We start from the raw sequence: 19,382 nt of genomic DNA, 5'->3' as shown, positions 1-19,382 counted from the left end.
TGCTCTGTTGTTGGAAGTCTTTCCTGCCAGAAAAGGTTTTTCACTAGCCATGCATCTCACTGGCTTCTTTCCCTCTCTGTGACTGCCTCCTGACTTAACCTGAAAACTCTAGCTCAATCTAGATGCTCCATTAAAGTAAAAGGCTAACCTCCACCATGAGAAAAAGGCTAGTAGAGACCTCGAGGCTCCAGAGTTTTCTTCAGTGGTGCCTTTCCTGGAAGTTACCCTACTAAGGGGAAGAGAAGTCCTCATCTGCAGAAATTTGCACTGCCAACTCAATTTTTAACAGAAACTCTTCCCACAAGAACTCTCCATTTTCCTTTACCTCCCCTCTCTCCTATTTTGCTCAGTCTCCCCCAAGGAGGTTTTGCACCTGCCCAATGCTTGGGCTGGAGATTTCTAGGATTCTGTCCTTTGTCTGCTGTTGCTTATTCTGAGCCAGGGATTCTCAACTCTGCTACATATGAAAATCATAGGGGAGGAGGCAGAGGGAAGATATGCTTATTAAAAATCCTGATGTTCTGCTAGGCATTGGTGGTTCATGCCTATTATACTTGTTACTCATGAGGCTGATATTTTAAAGCCAGATTGGGTAAAGTCTATGGGACTCTTATTTCTAATTAACCATGAAAATGCTTAAAGTGGAGGTATTACTTATGTGGTAGAGTGTCACCATTCAATGAAAAGGCTAAGGGACAGAGCATAGGGCCCTGAGTCCAAACCCCAGTACCACAAACACACATATGCATGTATATACACAAACACACACAATCCTCATGTGCAAGCTACAACCTAGACCAAACAAGAGATATCTGAGCATGGGGCTGAGATGTCAATGCTAAACCTTCCTCTGGGTGATTTCAATAGGTAACCAAGCAGCAGTTTCTCAACTGTGGCCACCCACTGGTGGGATCACCCGGAGAGCCTTTAAAACATGTGATGCCTGACCTCACCCCACACCAATTAAATTCAAATCATTTGGCCATGATCTTAATGATCCAACTATACAGCTAGGATTAGGATTAAGAACTAGGGCTCCAAGCAAGTCCATCCTGGTTAAACTACTACTGCCAAGTATCAAATACCATACCAGGGCAGTAACTCTCAAATTTATGTATGGCCTAAGCCCACAATGTCCATAATTTATTGGTCATCTCCTCCTGGAATCCTCACAAGTCCCATACTTCTTAGGAAACTCATCTCTCCCAGCTATGTTTATATCTCATACAAGAAACTTCATCTACTTATTAACCGATCCAGACCTGAATAAAACTCCAAATCCATCTGTGAACCCCTCACCTCACTACAATGTCTACAATAGACAAAGAAGCCTTCCCCATTTCAGTGGCCACTGAGTTACCTGCATCAAGATTCTAGGAATATCCTTATTTCTCTCTCTCCCCCATCTTTTCTTCATCCTGCACATCTAGAGCATGGACAAAGATCACTATTTCAACCTCTGACATGTAACCTTTCGTATCTGTTTTTTTCTATTTCCATTGTCATGGTCTTAGATGATTATAATAGCTGTATTCTTAGGCCCTTTGTGAAATATTCATCAAATCACATTATAAGCTGAAAACCTTCCACTGATTCTCATTGCTTTTTCAAGTAAAATTCGCATGTCTTAACTATGGACTACAAGGGCCTACAAGGTACTCCACCTACCTCAGCAGATCATCTTACAACTACCTGGGAGCACCAAAAGCCATAGAGTGTCACTCCCCTGTGTCCTGAGACAGTAGTTTTCTGTTTTTAATAAGACATACAATTTGAGCAAACAGAATTGACACCTGGCCACTCCCAGTATAAATGGGAAGGTGTCTTGGCCACAACACAAGAGGTCTTTTTTCCCCAGTCTGTTCTGTAGTTCTGTTTCCCAGTGGCTTAGAGGCTTTCCATTGTGATTTCTTCTACCATTCACCCTCACAACTGGACTAGACTAGTGGGTCACAGCAACCCACACTTATAGACCACATCCACATCTGACAATGGACTAAGGCTCTTCCCATAGGAACACTTCTGCTCCAAAGCCACAGGGAGACAGTCTGAGTTTTCTGCCAGAAGAAGGAAGTGTGTATTTTAGAACATGTTATCAGGCCTGTGGCAAACACGCCTGAGCTGTGGTCCATTCATGATGACCACTCCAGTGGATCCTAAATGCACAGTATCTCTGCCAGTTCCTCTTTTCCATATACTTGTTTTAGAGTGCTGAGGATGGTAAAATCTTCATAATGATAACAAAGCACAGTGGCTTCTGTGAGTAACCCTGAATTCTCTGTGTTCATAAGTGTGTCCAGTTAATCTAAAATTACAATAAAATATAGATCATACTTTGCAATTAAAAATTGCTTCTGGAGGAACAGATTTGATAAAGCCCAGTATCAACAGTGCCTGATGTGCTTTGATGTGCTTTGATGTGTGCCTGGAATTAAAACATGGGCCTGAACTCTAGCTTCTACAAATATTTCTTGGCTCCAAAGAAGTAATTGCGTAAGAGAAGAACATCAGTTACTATCTCTGTGCTGAGTGTCTTAGGCATCCTTTCTGCATAGCAGAGACACTGCTAGTATAATTTCTGTGGGCTGTGGAGGCGCACAGACCTGGGTTTGAACTCTGGCCTAGCAACCATCTGGGTGAAAATGAGGCTGCCTCAAGTGCCTCTCCAAGATCTTGTCTCTTTGACTTGAAACTAGAGTCATCATGCCTCATTGTAGGGCTGTTATAAGTATTTATGGAGATAATCGAGGTAAAGAGTCTAAAGCTGGCATTTAGTCAGCAAATGCTGGGAGAATGATAGCTCTTTTTATGGTATTTTTATGTCCATTATTAGCAAGAACCTGATGCTCTCACTGACCTCCTGCCGTCCCCCTTTTGGGTCCTTGCCCAGTGCTCTCCCTGGGCCAGACTGGTCTTCCTCTGGCTGTGCTTCTCTGGGTTGCCTTTGGGAGGAAAGGCCCGCTGGAATCCACCAGTCCCATTCTGCTCTCCTGGGCCGTAGGAAGGAGGCAGCACACCATTTTTCTCTATCCTCTGGGGCTGAGCCTGTTGGCCTCTTGGGCCACCGGGTAAATCCACGAACAAGGCATCCTCCTCTGTGGGCGAGTATGGGGATCTGGCCTTGCTCCTGTCCCGCTTGCCTTCCAGCAGGTCTCTCTGAGAACGGTACCGCTCTTCTTCCTGCTCCCGCCTCTCAAAGCCAAAGGAGTCATCATAGCTGCGATGAGGACATTCTCTGGAGTGTCCGGGTCCTACACGACCACATTCTCTACAGGACTCTGTGTGGTTGGCCTGGGGCACCGCCTGCCGTTCTGGTTTCTCGGCATCCCTGCAAAAACAAGCAATACAAGCTGGGCTCCGTGGCTCACTTCTGTAATCCTAGCTACTCAGAAGGCTAAGATCTGAGGACCAAGATTCAAAGCCAGCCTGGGCACAAAAGAACTAAAGAACCTGAGACTCTTATCTCCAATTAACCTCTAGAAAATGGGAAGTAGGGCTTGGCTTAAGGGTTAGGCGGTAGCCTTGAGCTGAAGAGCTCAGGGACAGTGCCCAGGCCAAGTTCAAGCCCCATGACCTCCCCCCCCTCAAAAGGCAATACGTTCAGTCCACCCCACAGCCAAGATCCCTAGTGAACACACTTATACTCACTCACCTCTGCACTGTTGCCTGAGCTGGTCCCTCTGCTGGAACACTCACTGTATACATTTCTCATCTACCTGTCTACTTTCTACTCCTTTAGAAGTCTAGCTTTAACATCTCCTCCAAGATGCCACCCCTCAGTGTATACTAAGACTTTAGGCTGACATTGTCATACCAATTATACTGGACCTATAACTATATGTTTACTTATCCAGCTCCCAAATAGAATAGAGTTTCCTTCAGACTACAGGCCTGTCCAGCAGGCCTATCCAGAAATTCTGTATGTCCAGAAATTCTGCACAATGACTTAGTTAGAGCATTCCATAAAGAACAATGACACATGTGACAATCTCATGAAACTCATGTCTGTGCAATCCGACCTATACCTCTGCTTGCCAGAGCATTCCAACTTGGGCAGGAGGCTCTTGAACTTGGGAGCTTAATAGTTAGTGTCTAGTCAGTCCAAAGTACAATCAGCTGCTTAATCTCCAAAGATGGTAACTAAAGAATAGGCACCATTCCATAAAATCACTCGTCTGTTTTATCGGGGAACAGCACAAATAGGAACCCAATGATACTGACTCAAACAAGAATCTTATGAGTACTGGGAGTAAAATTTTAGAGTCAAGGAATTGGGAGATACAGAGGAGGCCAATGATCTTCACAAGACCATGCAAACCTGGTGACTGGAAAGAAGGAATTCAGGTGATAGCACAGGTTGTGAAAGACTAGAGGAGACACAGTAGAGTTTCTTCTTTCAATGCCTGTCTCCACTATGTCTCTCCCATGGTCTTGAGGCAGTTCAGTTATATGTCAATCACTTGGTACTAGAGGCACAACAGTGGCCCCACTGGAGTCAGAAGAACATACTCCAACCCAGCCTGGTAGGCTGGGTGGCCCCATTTAGATGGGGCAGCCAATCTAGCTATACTCCTTGTAAAAGGTTTTGGTCTTAGCTGGGTGACAGTACTTAACGCCTAATCAAAATTCAGAGTCAGCATAGGCAGAAAAAAATGTGTGGAAAAACTATATCCAAAATAAGCATCAATTATTCACAATAGCCAGGTGATGGAAACAATCCAGATGCCCTACTGCAGATGAATGGATACAGAAAATGTGATATATATATATATATACACACACAATGGAATTTTACATAGCCAACAGACAAGATAAAAATAATGGCATTTGCAGGGAAGTGGATGAATCTAGAGTGAATCGTGTTGAGTGAGACAAGTCAAGACCAAAGGAACAAAAGGCACATGGTATCCTTAATATGTACCTATTAGATCCACACAGTACAAGAGCAAGGACTCAATATTTGTATACCTAATGCTATGGACATGGTATTGGAAATATAAACACAACTACATAGACATAAAAATCTGTGACTCTATAGACATAATGTTTTATTACATAGATTAATAAGTATCTATGACATACAAACCCTTAGCCTAATTTTGATTATGTTCTAAAATCTAAGAGCCAGTGATTGTATGTAGAGATTCCCTTCTTGAATACTTGTTTGTTAAACAAGTCATTTGAAAGATGATGTAAAAATCAATGTTAATAAATTCTTTAATAAAAAAATAAGCATCAAGAAGAAGGCTGGAGGTGTGGCTCAAGTGGTAGAGCACCAGCAGAATTAGAAGCAGACAAGAGAATGTATGAAGCTCTGAGTGCAAATCCTGGGACTGGCAAATAAATAAATTCCATGGATCAGGTTAAAATAGAACTAGATCTAAAAAAACAGATGGCATTTTGATAAAATCAATGCTTGGTTATTGTTACCATATGCTGACTCGTATTATGTGTCTGGAATTTGACAGAAACCATTTCTAAACCCTTCTATAATCTTGCAAGGTCAACTCTGTCAAGTCCAGAGAGGCTGAGAACACTTGTATATGAGGGCCATATCACTTACAATAAATTGTCTCCAATGAAGGAGGGGACAATGGCACCAGCAGCAGCCACCAATGACTAAGCACTCAATAAATGCACAAAGCCAGGCTGTGGGTACTATCATCCCTTCATTACAAGTAATGAAAGTGAGACTCAAAATGCTTAACCGGCTCACCCTGGATCATGCACCTCAAGGACCCAAGCCTAGTCTGCTATGACTCCAAAGCCCTGCAGAATTGAAAATGTATCTATTAACAACTTCTGCTGGGGTCAAAGAGACTTGTCCAGCCTTAGGTGTATCTAGCTAAGACTTTACTCAAGGTAATCAAAATCTGAATGTCAAAGATTTAATTCTCCAAAGATAGATCAACATGTGTGAGCCATTTCTGAGAAAGCGGATTTTTCTATACATAAATCCCCAAAGAGTTCAGATTGGTCTCAAGCTATCTCAAACCTTTATTCCAGCATTTTATAGGTAAATGTTTCACAGCTGTTTAGTCTATCCATTCATCCACCTACCTGCCCAACTAACCAAGCACCAGCCACTATGAACTGAGAACTTACTATATGCCTGGCATTGATAAATGAGTTTATTGTTTTCAAGGAGCTAAAAGTTTGGTAAGGGAACCAATGAGAATGTAGGCTAATGATTAACAATGATTATGGAAGATCTATGATTAAGAAAGAAAGTACTACAAGCAAGGTTAGGCAACACACTTAAGAGTCAGAGGAGGAAATTATGTGATATAGGCTAAGGCCTAAATGACACATTGGAGTAGGACTATTAAGGATGAGAGAGGTAGGGTTGCAGAGGGATCCTAGTGCCTCATGAGATAGACTTGTATTATCATCCTTACTTACACTTTCTTCTTCCCTGGCTCATTGAGCATAGTTACTCTCTCTTGTCCTCTCCCATGATTCTAAAAATGGTCATTGATTTACGGTTTATACCTTGCTGAACTTTAGACCTAGGGCTACTGCAGCAGCCTCACCACCAGATCTGATATATTGGGATCTCCCCATGGAGCTCAAGACTGAATCTAGCAAAGAGGTAAACAGCCCCCAGAGCCTGAGAGGAACTAAGGATGATAATGGTGGAGGCCTGAATCCAGCTATTATAAAGCCAGATCTATCTGGAACTCTTCAGTGACACAAAGCAACACATTCCTCCCTTTTAAGGTAAAGTCTATTACATTTCTGTTACCTGTGATCATGAGTGCTAATATGTACACATACTCACACCATAAAGAAAGCATCTACTTATGAATGCAGTCAGAAGATCTGGGTGAGAAACTCAGGCACTGTAAGGGCACTCACTTACCGAGAGGGAGATTTTCAAAAACACATTACCAGACAGGAGGAGATGCAAAATTTAGTCCTGCCTCATAAATCATTTTAACTAATCAAATGTCTGAACATCTTATTCTGTAAAAAATGGAAGTGTTAATAAGACTGTATTTGCTTGGCTGATGAGTTCACCTTTCAGGGTCTTTATTTTGACTCCAGTATGAGGGGTGTGTGTGTGTGGTATATGTGGTCAGTTGTGGAACTAGAACTCTGGGCCTGGACATTGTCCCTGAGCTCTTCAGCTCAAGGCTACCACTCTACCCCTTGAGCTACAGCGCCACTCTTGGTTTTCTGATGGCTAACTGGAGATAAGACCCTCATGGATTTTAGTGACCAGGCTGGCCTTGAACTGTGATCCTCAAATCTCAGCCTTCTGAGTAGCTAGGGTTACAGGTGTAAGACATTGCACCCAGTGTTTTTCTTTTCTTTTTGCTAGTCCTGGGGCTTGAACTTAGGGCTTGAGCACTGTCCTTGGGCTTTCTCAAGGCTAGAGTTCTACCACCTGAGCCACAGCACCACTTCCAGCTTTTTTCTATGTATGTGGTACCAAGGAATCGAACCCAGGCTTCATGCATGCTAGGCAAGCACTCTATCACTAGGCCAAACTCCCGGACTACGTGTTTGTTTTAAGGCAAGGAACTTAGGACAAACATAATCATGGGATGTTTAGTAGTTCATTAAGAAAGAAAAAACAGTAATACATTTCAAAAAGTTTAGAGAATGCTTAGAGAGAATATAATGGCCATAGACTTTAAAATGAATTGTCTCTTCCCAAACCCAAACCTAATATAATTATTTTCAGGTAAGAATAAAAGGAAAAAAATTCAAATCTTAAATATTATAATTGACAGGTGACATAGGTCTAAGCAGATATCATGTATTAATTTACAACATTTTTTTGCTCAGTAAGGCCAATATCAATCTCAAATTCTCCTTTACCCAGTACCCCAGTCAGTCACAATAAATTCTACAAAGCTAGTACATAAAAAATCAGTCCATTGGTCCAGGAGTTTGGCCTAGTAATAGAGTACTTGTCTAGCATGCACAAAGACTTTGGTTTGATTCCTCCGTACCACACATATAGAAAAGCTGGAAGTGGTGCTGTGGCTCAAGTGGTAGAGCGCTAGCCTTGAGGAAACCCCAAGGACAGTGATCAGGCCCTAAGTTCAGTTCCCAGGACTCAAAAACAAAACAAAACAAACAAAAAAACCCTAACAGTCCATTTTCCATTTGGCTGCACAAACTATATAAGGACTATATAAGATATGAAAGTGAGAGGATGAGTGTATAATTGGCACACACAACAATGAGCATTATGTAACCATTAAGAAGAACAAAAACACATAATTTGAAAGAAATGGACAAATGATCTTCAATTGAGGGTTACCATGTAAGCTGAAAAGTGAAAAAAGCCAGATTCAGAAAGTCAAGAAACTAATGTTCTCTCTCACATGCAGAATTTGGTTTAGAAGTGGAGGGATAAGATAGAAAAGCAGCTATTTGGGAAGAGGAAAAGGACCAGACTGAGGGGCAACTAGAGGACTAAGAGGGCAATGCAGGAATAAACAATATCAAAGTACTGAAATCCATTTTTTACAATATATGCCCAAAATTAATTTAAAAGACCCTAACAATAAAAAAATTTAAAGAAATAAATGGAAGGTAGCTCACAAAATCAAGCACAGATGAAAGATGGCCAAAAGATAAAGTCTAGAGGAACTGAAAACAGAAAATTTCTGTTTTCTAAGAATAAAAAAAGGGAGGGTTCTTATAAGATGTTTTAGAATAACAAGTTTGACCCTTGAATAGCTCTTTGACTTCTGATTTGACTGTGATATCTCTCTCTCTCTCTCTCTCTCTCTCTCTCTCTCTCTCTCTCTCTCTCTCTCTCTCTCTCTCTCTGTGTGTGTGTGTGTGTGTGTGTGTGTGTGATGGGGCTTTAATTGGTAGCCTGGGCGTTGTCATTGAGCTCTTTTACTCAAGGCCAGTGCTCTACCACTCTGAGCCTCAGAGCCACTTTCTGGTTTTCTGATAGTTAACTGGAGATAAGAGTCTCACGGACTTTCTTGCCTAACCTGGCTTTGAACTGTGATTCCCAGATCTCAGCCTCCTGAGTAGCTAGGATTACAGGTGTGAGCCACCAGCATCAGGCTGTGATCTCTCTTACATGATGGCACTATCATGCCACTTCTATAATGGGATGTAGCCAGATGGCTCTAGCCAGATTCAGTACCTCTCTATTTCTAAAACTGTGAGCTAAATATATCATTTTGCTTTGTATAATTATCTAGCCTTAGAGCAATGGAAAACAGACTAAGACAGTGATCTGCATATATATACTGATATTAGATGATCTTCTGTGTTATCATTCATGTTTTAAAAAGTCAGAAAATAAACTTAGATATTTCTGTAAATGTAGGTATTCACACATACAAACATAATTAAAAGGGTTATCAATTAACCCGACAATGGAGATCAGCCTGCAAAAGTGATGTGGATTTTCTGTGACCCCTTTTACTACACTTAAGAAGAAAAAAACTGAGAAACAAAACACACTAGGTCCCACGGCTGTGAAACCTGGGCAAGAAAGCCACCCCTCTAGAACCCAGCATTTCTCTTCGTTTGGTGAAAGAAAGCAACTAGATAAGTGGGTCAGGGTAGCAGAGGCTTTCATCCTAGAGTAGGGAATGGTCAGGAGGGCCCGCCCCCAGGACTGACCTCTTTAGTGATGATCGAGAGAGCACCTGTGCAGCCTGGTTCATGGCCCTGACCCACGCGTTCATGTCCTCCAGGGTGTCGGCACTGAAGTAGTAGGTCCTCATGCCTGACTGCTCTGCCTGGGAGCCCACTGTGGAGCTGTTGTAGATAAGTGCCCGCATCCCTGTATGCACAGCCTGTAAGCACGAGACAGATACCAGGACAAAGAGAGGTTAGCATGTTTCCTCTAGGAGCAAGAACAAGGAGGTGCCCTGCTATGTTCTTCCACTTGCAGAGCAAAGGCCCAGTATCAGTTAACTTGTTTCCACATCTAGAGCTGGATGCTACTTTCCTCAGGCAGCCAGGCCCATTGTTAGCTGTGTCTGTCCTCATAAGAAAATCCTTGCTGCTTAATCTATGTCCTTCCTATTTATCTCACTCTTGCCAAGGAGAGGCACGTGAAGGTAAAATGTACATTAGAAGCTGATTTGGCAGAGGATGTTGTGTGCTGAAGACCAAACCTAGGGCCTTGCAACTACCCCCTAATCACTCTATTACTGAGCTAATCTCTGCCCCAGAAGTAAACTTTTCTATAATCCTCATTCTGTGGAAGCACGCTGAAGAATCCTTGTTTGAATTCCTCTGAAGCACACACTTCCGGCTTATAACCAGACAAAAATTAAGTCAAAATCAGCTATCACCCCAGGTAGCTTAGTACTCATGATGATGTCTCTGTGCTTCAACTGCTTGGCATAAAATGCACCATGTACCCAAAGAAGCTGCTGTTTTTAATCTCTTTATAAAAGACACCATAGAGTTGACCAAGCCTGATTGAAAACTTGGGTGTACTTACTATGTGCTTCTGTGGGGTGCTTTTGTGTGTCTTCTTGAAACAATCTGGGAAGAGTTACTAGAAAGCACATGAGATACTCTGCACCCACAGGCAACACCACACATTCCTCACTGCTCTGGTAAGGGACTTGTCTTATATTTTTAAGTAAAAATCAGAACCCAGTCTTCACAGGAAGATGATACAGGGAGATTTCCTGAGTGACTGTTGTATGCACTATAAAGGCAAAAAGAACACAAGCTTCCCTCTTGTCTGGTCCAGAGACCCAAGTTCCAAGTGCCCTGAGCCTGAGGAAGATGCCAATGCTCAGACAGCATAAAGGTTATTTTGTTTATTTTGGGGGGGAGGGGTGGTCTTGGGCTCATGAACAGTTTCCATTCATGGAGAGTAAGCAAAAGAACTTCTCATCGTCACCCTTTGGATGACTAAGATCAGCCCAGAGAACAGAGCAGGAATTCAGACTGCTAGAGGAAGCTTAATGTCCAAGATGGGCTCTGTTCCTTACCCTCTACTGAGGTAAGCCGGTGCAAATTTCTCTGTCTCCTCTGTGCCTCTGTTTCCTCACCTTTAAAATGAGACCATGGGCATTAGTAGTCTCTACACTGCAGGGCTACATAAATCACACACGGTGCTTACTGCACAGTCTGTGGTTCATTATACTCACAAGATAGTATTTGAGGTTAGGACAGAAGCAGTCATCTATCTGAGCAACCTAAGGAGGGGATGGATGAATGAGCTTTCTGGAATCTATTTGTGTGTGTGTGTGTGTGTGTGTGTGTGTGTGTGTGTGTGTGTGTGTGTGTGTGTGTGTGTGTGTGTGTGTGTGTGTGTGTAAGCTGGTATTGGGGCTTGAATTCAGGGCCTTCATACTCTCATTTGACTAATTTTTTTTTTTTTTTGGTGGGTCATGGAGTTTGAACTCGGCCTGGGCGCTGTCCCTGAGCTCTTCAGCTCAAGGCTACCTCCCTACCCCTGAGCTGGGCACTGTCCCTGAGCTCTTCAGCTCAAGGCTACCGCCCTACCCTTGAGCCAAGCCCTACTTGTCATTTTCTAGAGGTTAATTTGAGATAAGAATCTAAGGTCCTTTTGTGCCAGGGCTGGCTTTGAACCTTAATCCTCAGATCTCAGCCACCAGAGTAGCTAGGTTGACAGGCATGAGCTACCACGCCCAGCTTTGTTTGGCTTTTTGACTCATTGCTGGTGCTTTACTGAGCCATACCTTTACTTACAGATTTTTGCTAATTAATAGGAGATTTAAAAAAAAAAATCTGTTGAATTTGTCTGCCCAGGCTGGTTTCGAATCACAACCTTCAGATCTCAGATTATTGAGTAGCTAGAATTACAGGCGTGAGCCACCAGTTTTTCAAGCTTTTCTCCTTTCCATCACTAATTTACAGTGGACTTCATATAAAATATAAGCAAGTCTGAGGCCACCCTCACTATATACTCACTGTTATTGAACATAATTTCTATTACAAAGTGTTCTGTGTGACTCATGTCTGAGGGGGAGACTAGCCACAGCTATCCAGATAACTGCAGATTAGTTTTCCTGGTGACTACTCAGGATAAGTAAATCAAATATTTTTATTTCAGTGAACAAGAGTTGAGGAGATGCAGAAGGGTACCTAAATTGCTCAGAGGGCCAAGGAAAGTTTCTTGAGGAGGTAACACTGAACAGAACACAAGTAACATTCCAGGCTATGGCTGAAGCTCAAAGGTCTAGGAGTGGGACAAGGGATATGGCTCAGTGGCAAAAAGAATGTGAGATTCTTGATTCAATCTCAACTACATTAAAAACAAAGTAAAGCAAACCAAAACAAGCCTATGTTCTGGGGATTTCAGCCACTGTATATGACTGACTAGAAGGTATTAAGATGTGGCCAAAGACAGAGAGGCTAAGGTTTTGTGAGCCAAGATGGATATTCTGAAATATTACCAAAAATTATGAAACTATCTATAATGTCTACAAGGCCCGGCCCTGTACTTTCTTAATTGTACAAACTCCCGGCCCTGTACTTTCTTAATTGGAAGAAAGGTTCCATTTCACTTAGGTGTTACAGAAACAAGATGTAACATATCCATGGACATTTATAGTATTTTTTTTCCTGCCAGTCCTGGGCTTGGCCTCAGGGCCTGAGCACTATCCTTGGGTTTTTCTCAAGGCTAGAGTTCTATCACTTGAGCCACAGCACCACTTCTGCCTTTTCTCTATGTACGTAGTACCGAGGAACCAACTGGCTCTTTGTGCATGCTAAGTAAGCACTCTACCACAAGGCCAAACTCCCAGCTCCAACATTTATAGTGCAACTGCAAACCTTGGATCTTGATAAAGGAAAACTAACCATGTGGAAGCAGTAAAGACTTTTCCCACCAAAGATCTGTAGCTGTGTAAGGATGCTTTTAGCTCTAGATCCTGAATCTGAGTGGCCAAACTTGCTTAGCAATGACCTACCAGGGTAAAAAGATTGTGTATTCTAGAGAGGCTGTATGGGGAGGCTCTCCAGGTTAGTTAGCCAATAGAACATGAAATCCCTGCTCGTCAGGACAGAACGGCTCTAGAGGATACCATGAGATCCCTGCAAGGTGATTCTGTAATCCTGGCTGAGGCTCTAGGTCCACCTAGCAACCAGTCTTCCTGGTAACAGCAGCTGGGAAAGAATGACAGAATGCCACAGAAGACTAAGAGGAAATCCTGAATAATCTTAGGCAAAGGATCCCTGCAACAGTGGGTAAATGTGAACTCGGCACAGAAAGAAGAACCAACATCTGAGACAGGTGTGAGGCCCAGAACAGTATATGCCATGCTCAAGAACACAGATCCTTAACACTAGCCAAAATCTGTCCTCTGCCCCCTAAAAAAAGAATAACACTGGGGCCGGGAGTTTGGCCTAGTGGTAGAGTGTTTGCCTAGCATGCACGAAGACTTAGGTTCGATTCCTCAGTACCACATACATAGAAAAAAGCTGGAAGTGGTGCTGAGGCTCAAGTGGTAGAGCTCTAGCCTTGAGAAAGTCCAAGGACAGTGCTCAGGCCCTGAGCTCAAGCCCAGGACTGGCAAAAAAAAAAAAAAAAAAAAAAAGAATAACACTGTAACTCAAAGGGGATGATTTCTCTTTCAGACTCAGAACACCAGTGTCATTTTATAAAATCAGCAGAAAACCACCAGATCTGACTGCAGTAGCTTTCTCTGCTCTCAGATTTTGAAGATGCCTTCTGTTTTCCAGACAAGATTTTCTTGGTGAAGTTATTTTTTTGAGTGTATGTGGGTGCAGTGAGAAGGGGGTGGAGAGAAAGAGGGGCAGAGAGGGGGGCAGGAGTGAGGGTAGCTTAGAGAAAGGAGAGAACCTAGGACACATAAAGATGTTTTCTTGGAATCTATTTTCACACCTCCTGATGAAGTGTTAAGATGAAATGTATAAATAGTTACAAGTTTCTGTGAGGATATTCCAAATACTCCCCCAAAACACATGTAATATTGTCTTTCCAAATACCTGTCCAATGGTGATATTCAATCCAGAAAGGCAGCTTTTGGGGGGATGGGAAGAAGGCCTGGGGCCTGAACTCAGGGCCTAGGCTATGTCCCTCAATCTCTCTGCACTCAAGGCTAGTGCTCTACTACTTGAGTCATGGTACCATTTCCATTTTTTCTGGTTATGTGGTACCGAGAAATATAAACCAAGGCTTCATGCATGTTAGGCAAGCAGTTTACCGCTAAGCCATATTCCCACCCCATCCCCTTTCTTTTGTTAGTACTGGGGCTTGAACTCAGAGCCTGGATACTGTCCCTGAGCTTCTTTGTTTCAAAGCTAGCATTCTGCTATTTGAGCCACTGAACCATTTCCAGCTTTTTCTGTTTATGTGGTACTAAGGAATTGAACCCAGGGCTTTACGCATGCTAGGCAAGCACTTTACCACTAAGCCACACTCCCAGCCTAAAAGGGGGCTTTTCTGAGGAAGACTTTCATGTTGCAAAGACAAATCTGAAAATAATTTCAGAAAGGCTTCTGAACTACATAAGAGACTGAGCACCTAATTGAGAAAATAAATGGTCATTCAAATCACCTCCTGCTACCTCTTGCAATGTGTAGGAAGTAGCCAAGACAGACATGGAAGAAAAAGCAACCAAAGAGAAAGAAATTGCCCCCTTTCGTGTAATACAATTGAATTCAGAGCCGAGTTGGACTTCCATCATCTTCTAGCTTTTAATTTTAGACAAGTATCTTAAACTTGCAGATTCTCATACCTCTAATGAATAAAATGAAATTAATAATACTGACCTCGCAGACTTACTAGAAGCATTAAATAACAGGTATGAAAGTATTTGGTTTTAGTAATAGAGCATACATATATATTTTAAATCTTGCTTGTCAACTTTGTTGGATAAAAGTACCTAATGGATTAAAGGAGAGTACATCTCTGGGTAGGTCTGTGGGCTTTTTCCAGAAGTAATTAGATCAGAAGAGAACAACCTCAAACCATGATCTTCCCATCTGTGACTCTCATGCAGCTGGGATTACAAGGGTGAGCCACTGCACACTTTTTTTTTTTCTTTTTTGCCAGTCCTGGCTTGAACTCAGGGCCTGAGAACTGTCCTTGGGTTTCTTCAAGGCTAGAACTCTTATCACTTGAGCCCCAGCACCACTTCTGGCCTTTTCTATATATATGGTACTGAGGGTATTATAGCAGGAGAACTACCTTAAAGGAGTACTTGCGACTTATACGATCCTCAGGGGCCACAGGTGAGATCACATAGCTGGGCAGAGGGATGCTCCCAAGGACGGCTTCTTCTCGGCTGTCTTTGAATGGAAACACATGTCAGAACAACCTTCAGAGTGACCTATCCAGGGCTCCTGTTTCCCCAGGCCTGTATCAACTCCTCTCCACAGATAATCTAGGTGCTCCTTGAAACATTTGTCTTAATGCTGGAACCACTCAAGTGAACCAGCTGGGGCCCTGTCACCAGGGGCAAATAGAGGCATGCAAACAGACTCAAATCAGCCTGCTAACATTCAAGGTTTTAAGTGTATGAAGCATTTTTAGGAATTAGGAAGGAAATTCTAAGAGGGGCAAAGCTCTCAGGCAAAGTTATAAAGATGTGCAAGAATTCCTGCCTTCTATTTCTACTCTCCCTTTCTTTCAAACCATCTTCATAACCAGTTGTCTCTTCCTTTCCAGTGATAGACTTTCCCCCACTGATCTCCAACTCAAAGGTACTTGTTGATTTGTCATTGGACACAAAAGAAAGTCCCCAATTCCCTTTTCTTACAGTGACCACTGTTACCCACTCCCTCAGCTTTGTCTCCTAGAATATTCCTATGCAAGACTTATTCAACCATGTAAGTCCATCTGCCATCCCACTTTCTTCTGCTTCTAAGCTTTACACAATTGTAATCTCTCTTTGCAATGCTCCTGTCACACAAGCATCCCATGTTTTCTTCTCTCCACCCACTCCCCAACCCTTCTAAGAGGCTTTCTCAGATTCTCCAGTAGGGAATTTACTTGTCATTCCCTAAAAAAGACAGATCATAATAAGTCTTGGCCAAGTCAGTGTCTTTTTTTTCCTCTATATTTTGAGACTTCCTTCTAACCACTACCTAGGCCCTAGGTTTATGCAGTACTCCACAAGAGCTCAGTTCACTAGTTGCCAGTCAAGTATCACAAATGACAAACTTTGGTGACAGGTTATCAACTACAAAAGTTTCCTCACACTCCTAGCTCTGCAGAGTACTTCCAAGGTAAACATATAACTCAATTTGGAAAAGAGCTAAGATAATTCTGGGTCTTGAGACTAAGCAGTAAACAACCTGGTTTGGGTTAATTGAATTTCTTTTTTAAAATTTTTATTGTAAAGATGATGGATGGAGGGGTTATAGTTACATATGTCAGGAAATGAGTACATTTTCTTTTTGAACAGTCACCTCTTCCCTTGTTTTCTCCTTATTTTTCCCTCTTGAACCCCCTTCCCCCAGTTGAATAATTCATTTTCAACCTAGTGAGCATCACTGCAGTTAGTTTACCCCTTGTCCCACTATTTCTATGCTTCCCCTTGCCCTCCAAAACAGATAAACTTACATAAAAGACAGAATGTACGCAACTCAAAAACTGACACAAGGAAAAAAACAAAAAACAAAACAAAAAAATCACATTTCTTAGAGTTCATTTCGATAAACATTGTTTTATGTGATCATATGCACAATGTTAATTTCCAAGTCAGGACTGAAAAAACTGAAGTCACCAACCACTCACATATATACCTACAAGCAAACACTCTTGTAGGATAATAATATACTAACTAGCTCAGGCCACGGGTCCAACAACGGGAGAGGAGAGATCCACCATTAACACCCTCTCTAGCATTAAGAGAGCTTGGTGGCCCTGAGCCTCAAGCTCACCTTTATAGTAAAACAAGCAGTAATCAGCAAGCACAAACCACCTTCTTTTCCACAGCCTCATTCCAGAGCTGTCCTGCAAAGCAAAGCAAATCAGTCATCACATGAGCACAGGGCTCCCCTCTAATCAAGCACACAGGATTCTGGAACTGAGACCCATATTTACTCTTTTCTTTTCCAAGAAACTTATAAGTGTTTTATTGAATAGCTATTCTTTGAATAGGGAATTAAACTTAGTTTCAAAGATATTTCATTACAAGAAATAGGGTTTTTGGTCTCCTAGAAACAGATTATTATAATCTATTTTCTTTTAGAAAGGAAAAATGTGAATCCAAAAAATACAGAAATCAATTTTTCCCCCAGAAATCACTCAACAACAACAACAACAAAAAGTTTTGTGTTTTGTTTGGCTTAAGGTGCTAACCTTATATTGATTAGAAAACTGAATTTACATAGTATTGGATAGAGTTGAAGTTAGCTAATTAAAGTTCTCATTTATTGTAGCTCGGTTCTTTTCCACAAGGCACTGATTTTGTTGTTTTCTTTATATGCAATGTAAAAAGACTTGAATTTGTTATCAAATTTTCTCATAACAAGTGTCTGCCTTTATCTGAAATGTAAAAAGTTACATTAATTAAGAACCTTTTATACACTTGTGAATATTCACAAAAACATGACCCCAGTAGGAAAATAGCAATGTTATATATTAGCTTTCTCTGAAACCTATGAAAATCTCAGAGTTGCTTTTAGCCTACAGATGGCTTTTAAAATTTCTCTTTGTTTAGCAGAAGTTTTTCACAGGCTTGAATTAAAACAAAAACAAGAATGTGATAGTTTCTAAACAACACATGAATTCTTCATCTTCACCACTGAATAAACTACTATCAAATCAAATTTAACTTGATGTCAGCTAAAGATCAATTTTATCTCCTATAAATAGATCAGATGATTTCGAAGATCTTGTTACATGGCACATACAACCTCTATTGACAGGAGACCCCTTACTCATGTTTCCACACCTGGTTCAGGCCTTACTTTCCCTGGAAAGCCTTTCTGGACATCTCAGAAAGGCTGTGTGTCCATGGTGTTTTATAAAGACCCATTGTACCACAACACAGCCAATGGGCTGGCAAAGGTGTGGGAGGTGGGGAGAATTATTTACAATTACTGCAATCTTTGTTTCACATGGAAAAAGTTAGGTCAATCTGCTCAGATAAGGAAAAAGAGGAGACCAATGCAGTCAAGGGGGAGAGTAAGAAGGTAGAACCACAGGCTTGCCTGATAAAATAGGCTGAGTGTTCTGGGAGTTTCCTGTGGAAAGAGTACTTGGGAGAGAGATGTCAAGGGGTCTTTTTGAGACTTCTCCTTTGTGGTATGCAATGTCACATCCTTCTCTGTGGGAAGCCACGATGTCATCCCCAGAGTGGACATCACTATTCTTGGAGTTTGCTGGTTACTTGTTGGTAATGCTATGACAGGTAACAGACTGGACTAGATGACCATAGTGACCTGAAAGATGCCCTTTCTGTCTCCCTTAGCAGTTTCTCAAGAGCAGAAACCACATGTTAGATCTTCCTACTGTGAGAGTACTTAGAAATAGCAAGCCCTGGGAAGCCAATGAATGAGTGAATGGCAATGACAGAAGGAAGAGAACAAAAGAGACATGGTCTCTGGCTCTGGTTGCTTACAGCCTCACCAGGACCAGAGGACCAGATGCTGATCAAATTGGGGTTGGATTGGAAATAGAAAGGCCTAGGGAAGTAAAGCTGCCAGGGTTCTATGATTGAAAGGAGGTGGGAGAAGGAGGAGCAGAAATGGTGTTGAGATCTCCGACCTCCATGACCAGGAGACAATGTTGCAACCACATCACTAACATTCAGAAAAATTAGAATAGAACAAAGGTAGACGTTAAGGCATGAGAAGACAATGAACTAGTCTCAAATCAGCAATGTTAGATATGTGTGCCAGACAAAAAGAAGAAGCAAAGAGGGAATTTCCAGCCAAATGATTACAAAAATATTAGTATCAGGCAAGCAGATGCTGACAGAGAATGAGTGGTGAGGCTGGATGATTTAGACTGACCTATTCACACTATGACCTGGACAGCCAATAGTACCAGGGGTCAAAGTGGTCAAGTAGGTTTTGGAAGAGAAGCTGTAACTTCTAAATAGACTGTCAACTCACAAAAGCAAACAAAAAATCATATAGTACAGTAGGTAGAATCCATCCACTCCAAAGTCGGGAACAGTACATTTCTATACCTGTTTCTAGCATCCTAGGACCAGAAAATGGAAAGAAACCAGTTAGAGATAGTCCTCCACCTCTCTCCCTTCTCAGCCTCCTTACCTGCTTATGCAGCCAGCCCCTCACCACCACTGGAACATTGAGGTTCCTCCTAATGGCTTGGTCCCTCTTCCCAAAGCTGTGGACTTTATTGCTGGACTTGATGATCTAAGAAAAAGCAGAGTTAAATTCTAGTAGCAGGGGATTTGGAGGGGGCATACAAACATACACAAACACACATACACACACACACACTCACACATACACACACACAC

General features: G+C 42.0%; 1 protein-coding gene across 4 annotated transcripts in view; it reads right to left on the bottom strand.

The window, feature by feature from the left end:
* The window catches only part of Plekha7 (pleckstrin homology domain containing A7), a 192,602-nt gene that overhangs the window by 37,446 nt on the left and 135,774 nt on the right, over nt 1-19,382 (bottom strand). For all 4 annotated transcript variants that reach the window (XR_016538067.1, XM_090348066.1, XM_090348067.1 and 1 more), the window contains 5 exons: nt 19,171-19,275; nt 16,828-16,900; nt 15,131-15,231; nt 9,607-9,782; nt 2,858-3,328 (listed from right to left, as the gene is read on the bottom strand). Coding sequence is in view for 3 of the 4 variants with exons in the window: in XM_090348066.1 (XP_090204192.1) it covers nt 2,858-3,328; nt 9,607-9,782; nt 15,131-15,231; nt 16,828-16,900; nt 19,171-19,275 (926 nt within the window). In the remaining variant the exon portion in view is untranslated. The remainder of the gene's footprint in view (nt 1-2,857; nt 3,329-9,606; nt 9,783-15,130; nt 15,232-16,827; nt 16,901-19,170; nt 19,276-19,382) is intronic.

The sequence above is a fragment of the Megascapheus bottae genome, chromosome 16 (assembly GCF_031878675.1).
Source record: "Megascapheus bottae isolate mThoBot1 chromosome 16, mThoBot2.hap1, whole genome shotgun sequence".
In the NCBI taxonomy this organism is placed as follows: Eukaryota; Metazoa; Chordata; class Mammalia; order Rodentia; family Geomyidae; genus Megascapheus; species Megascapheus bottae.
The sequence above is the reverse complement of the archived record's forward strand: the minus strand, read 5'-3'. Positions and strand labels throughout refer to the sequence as shown.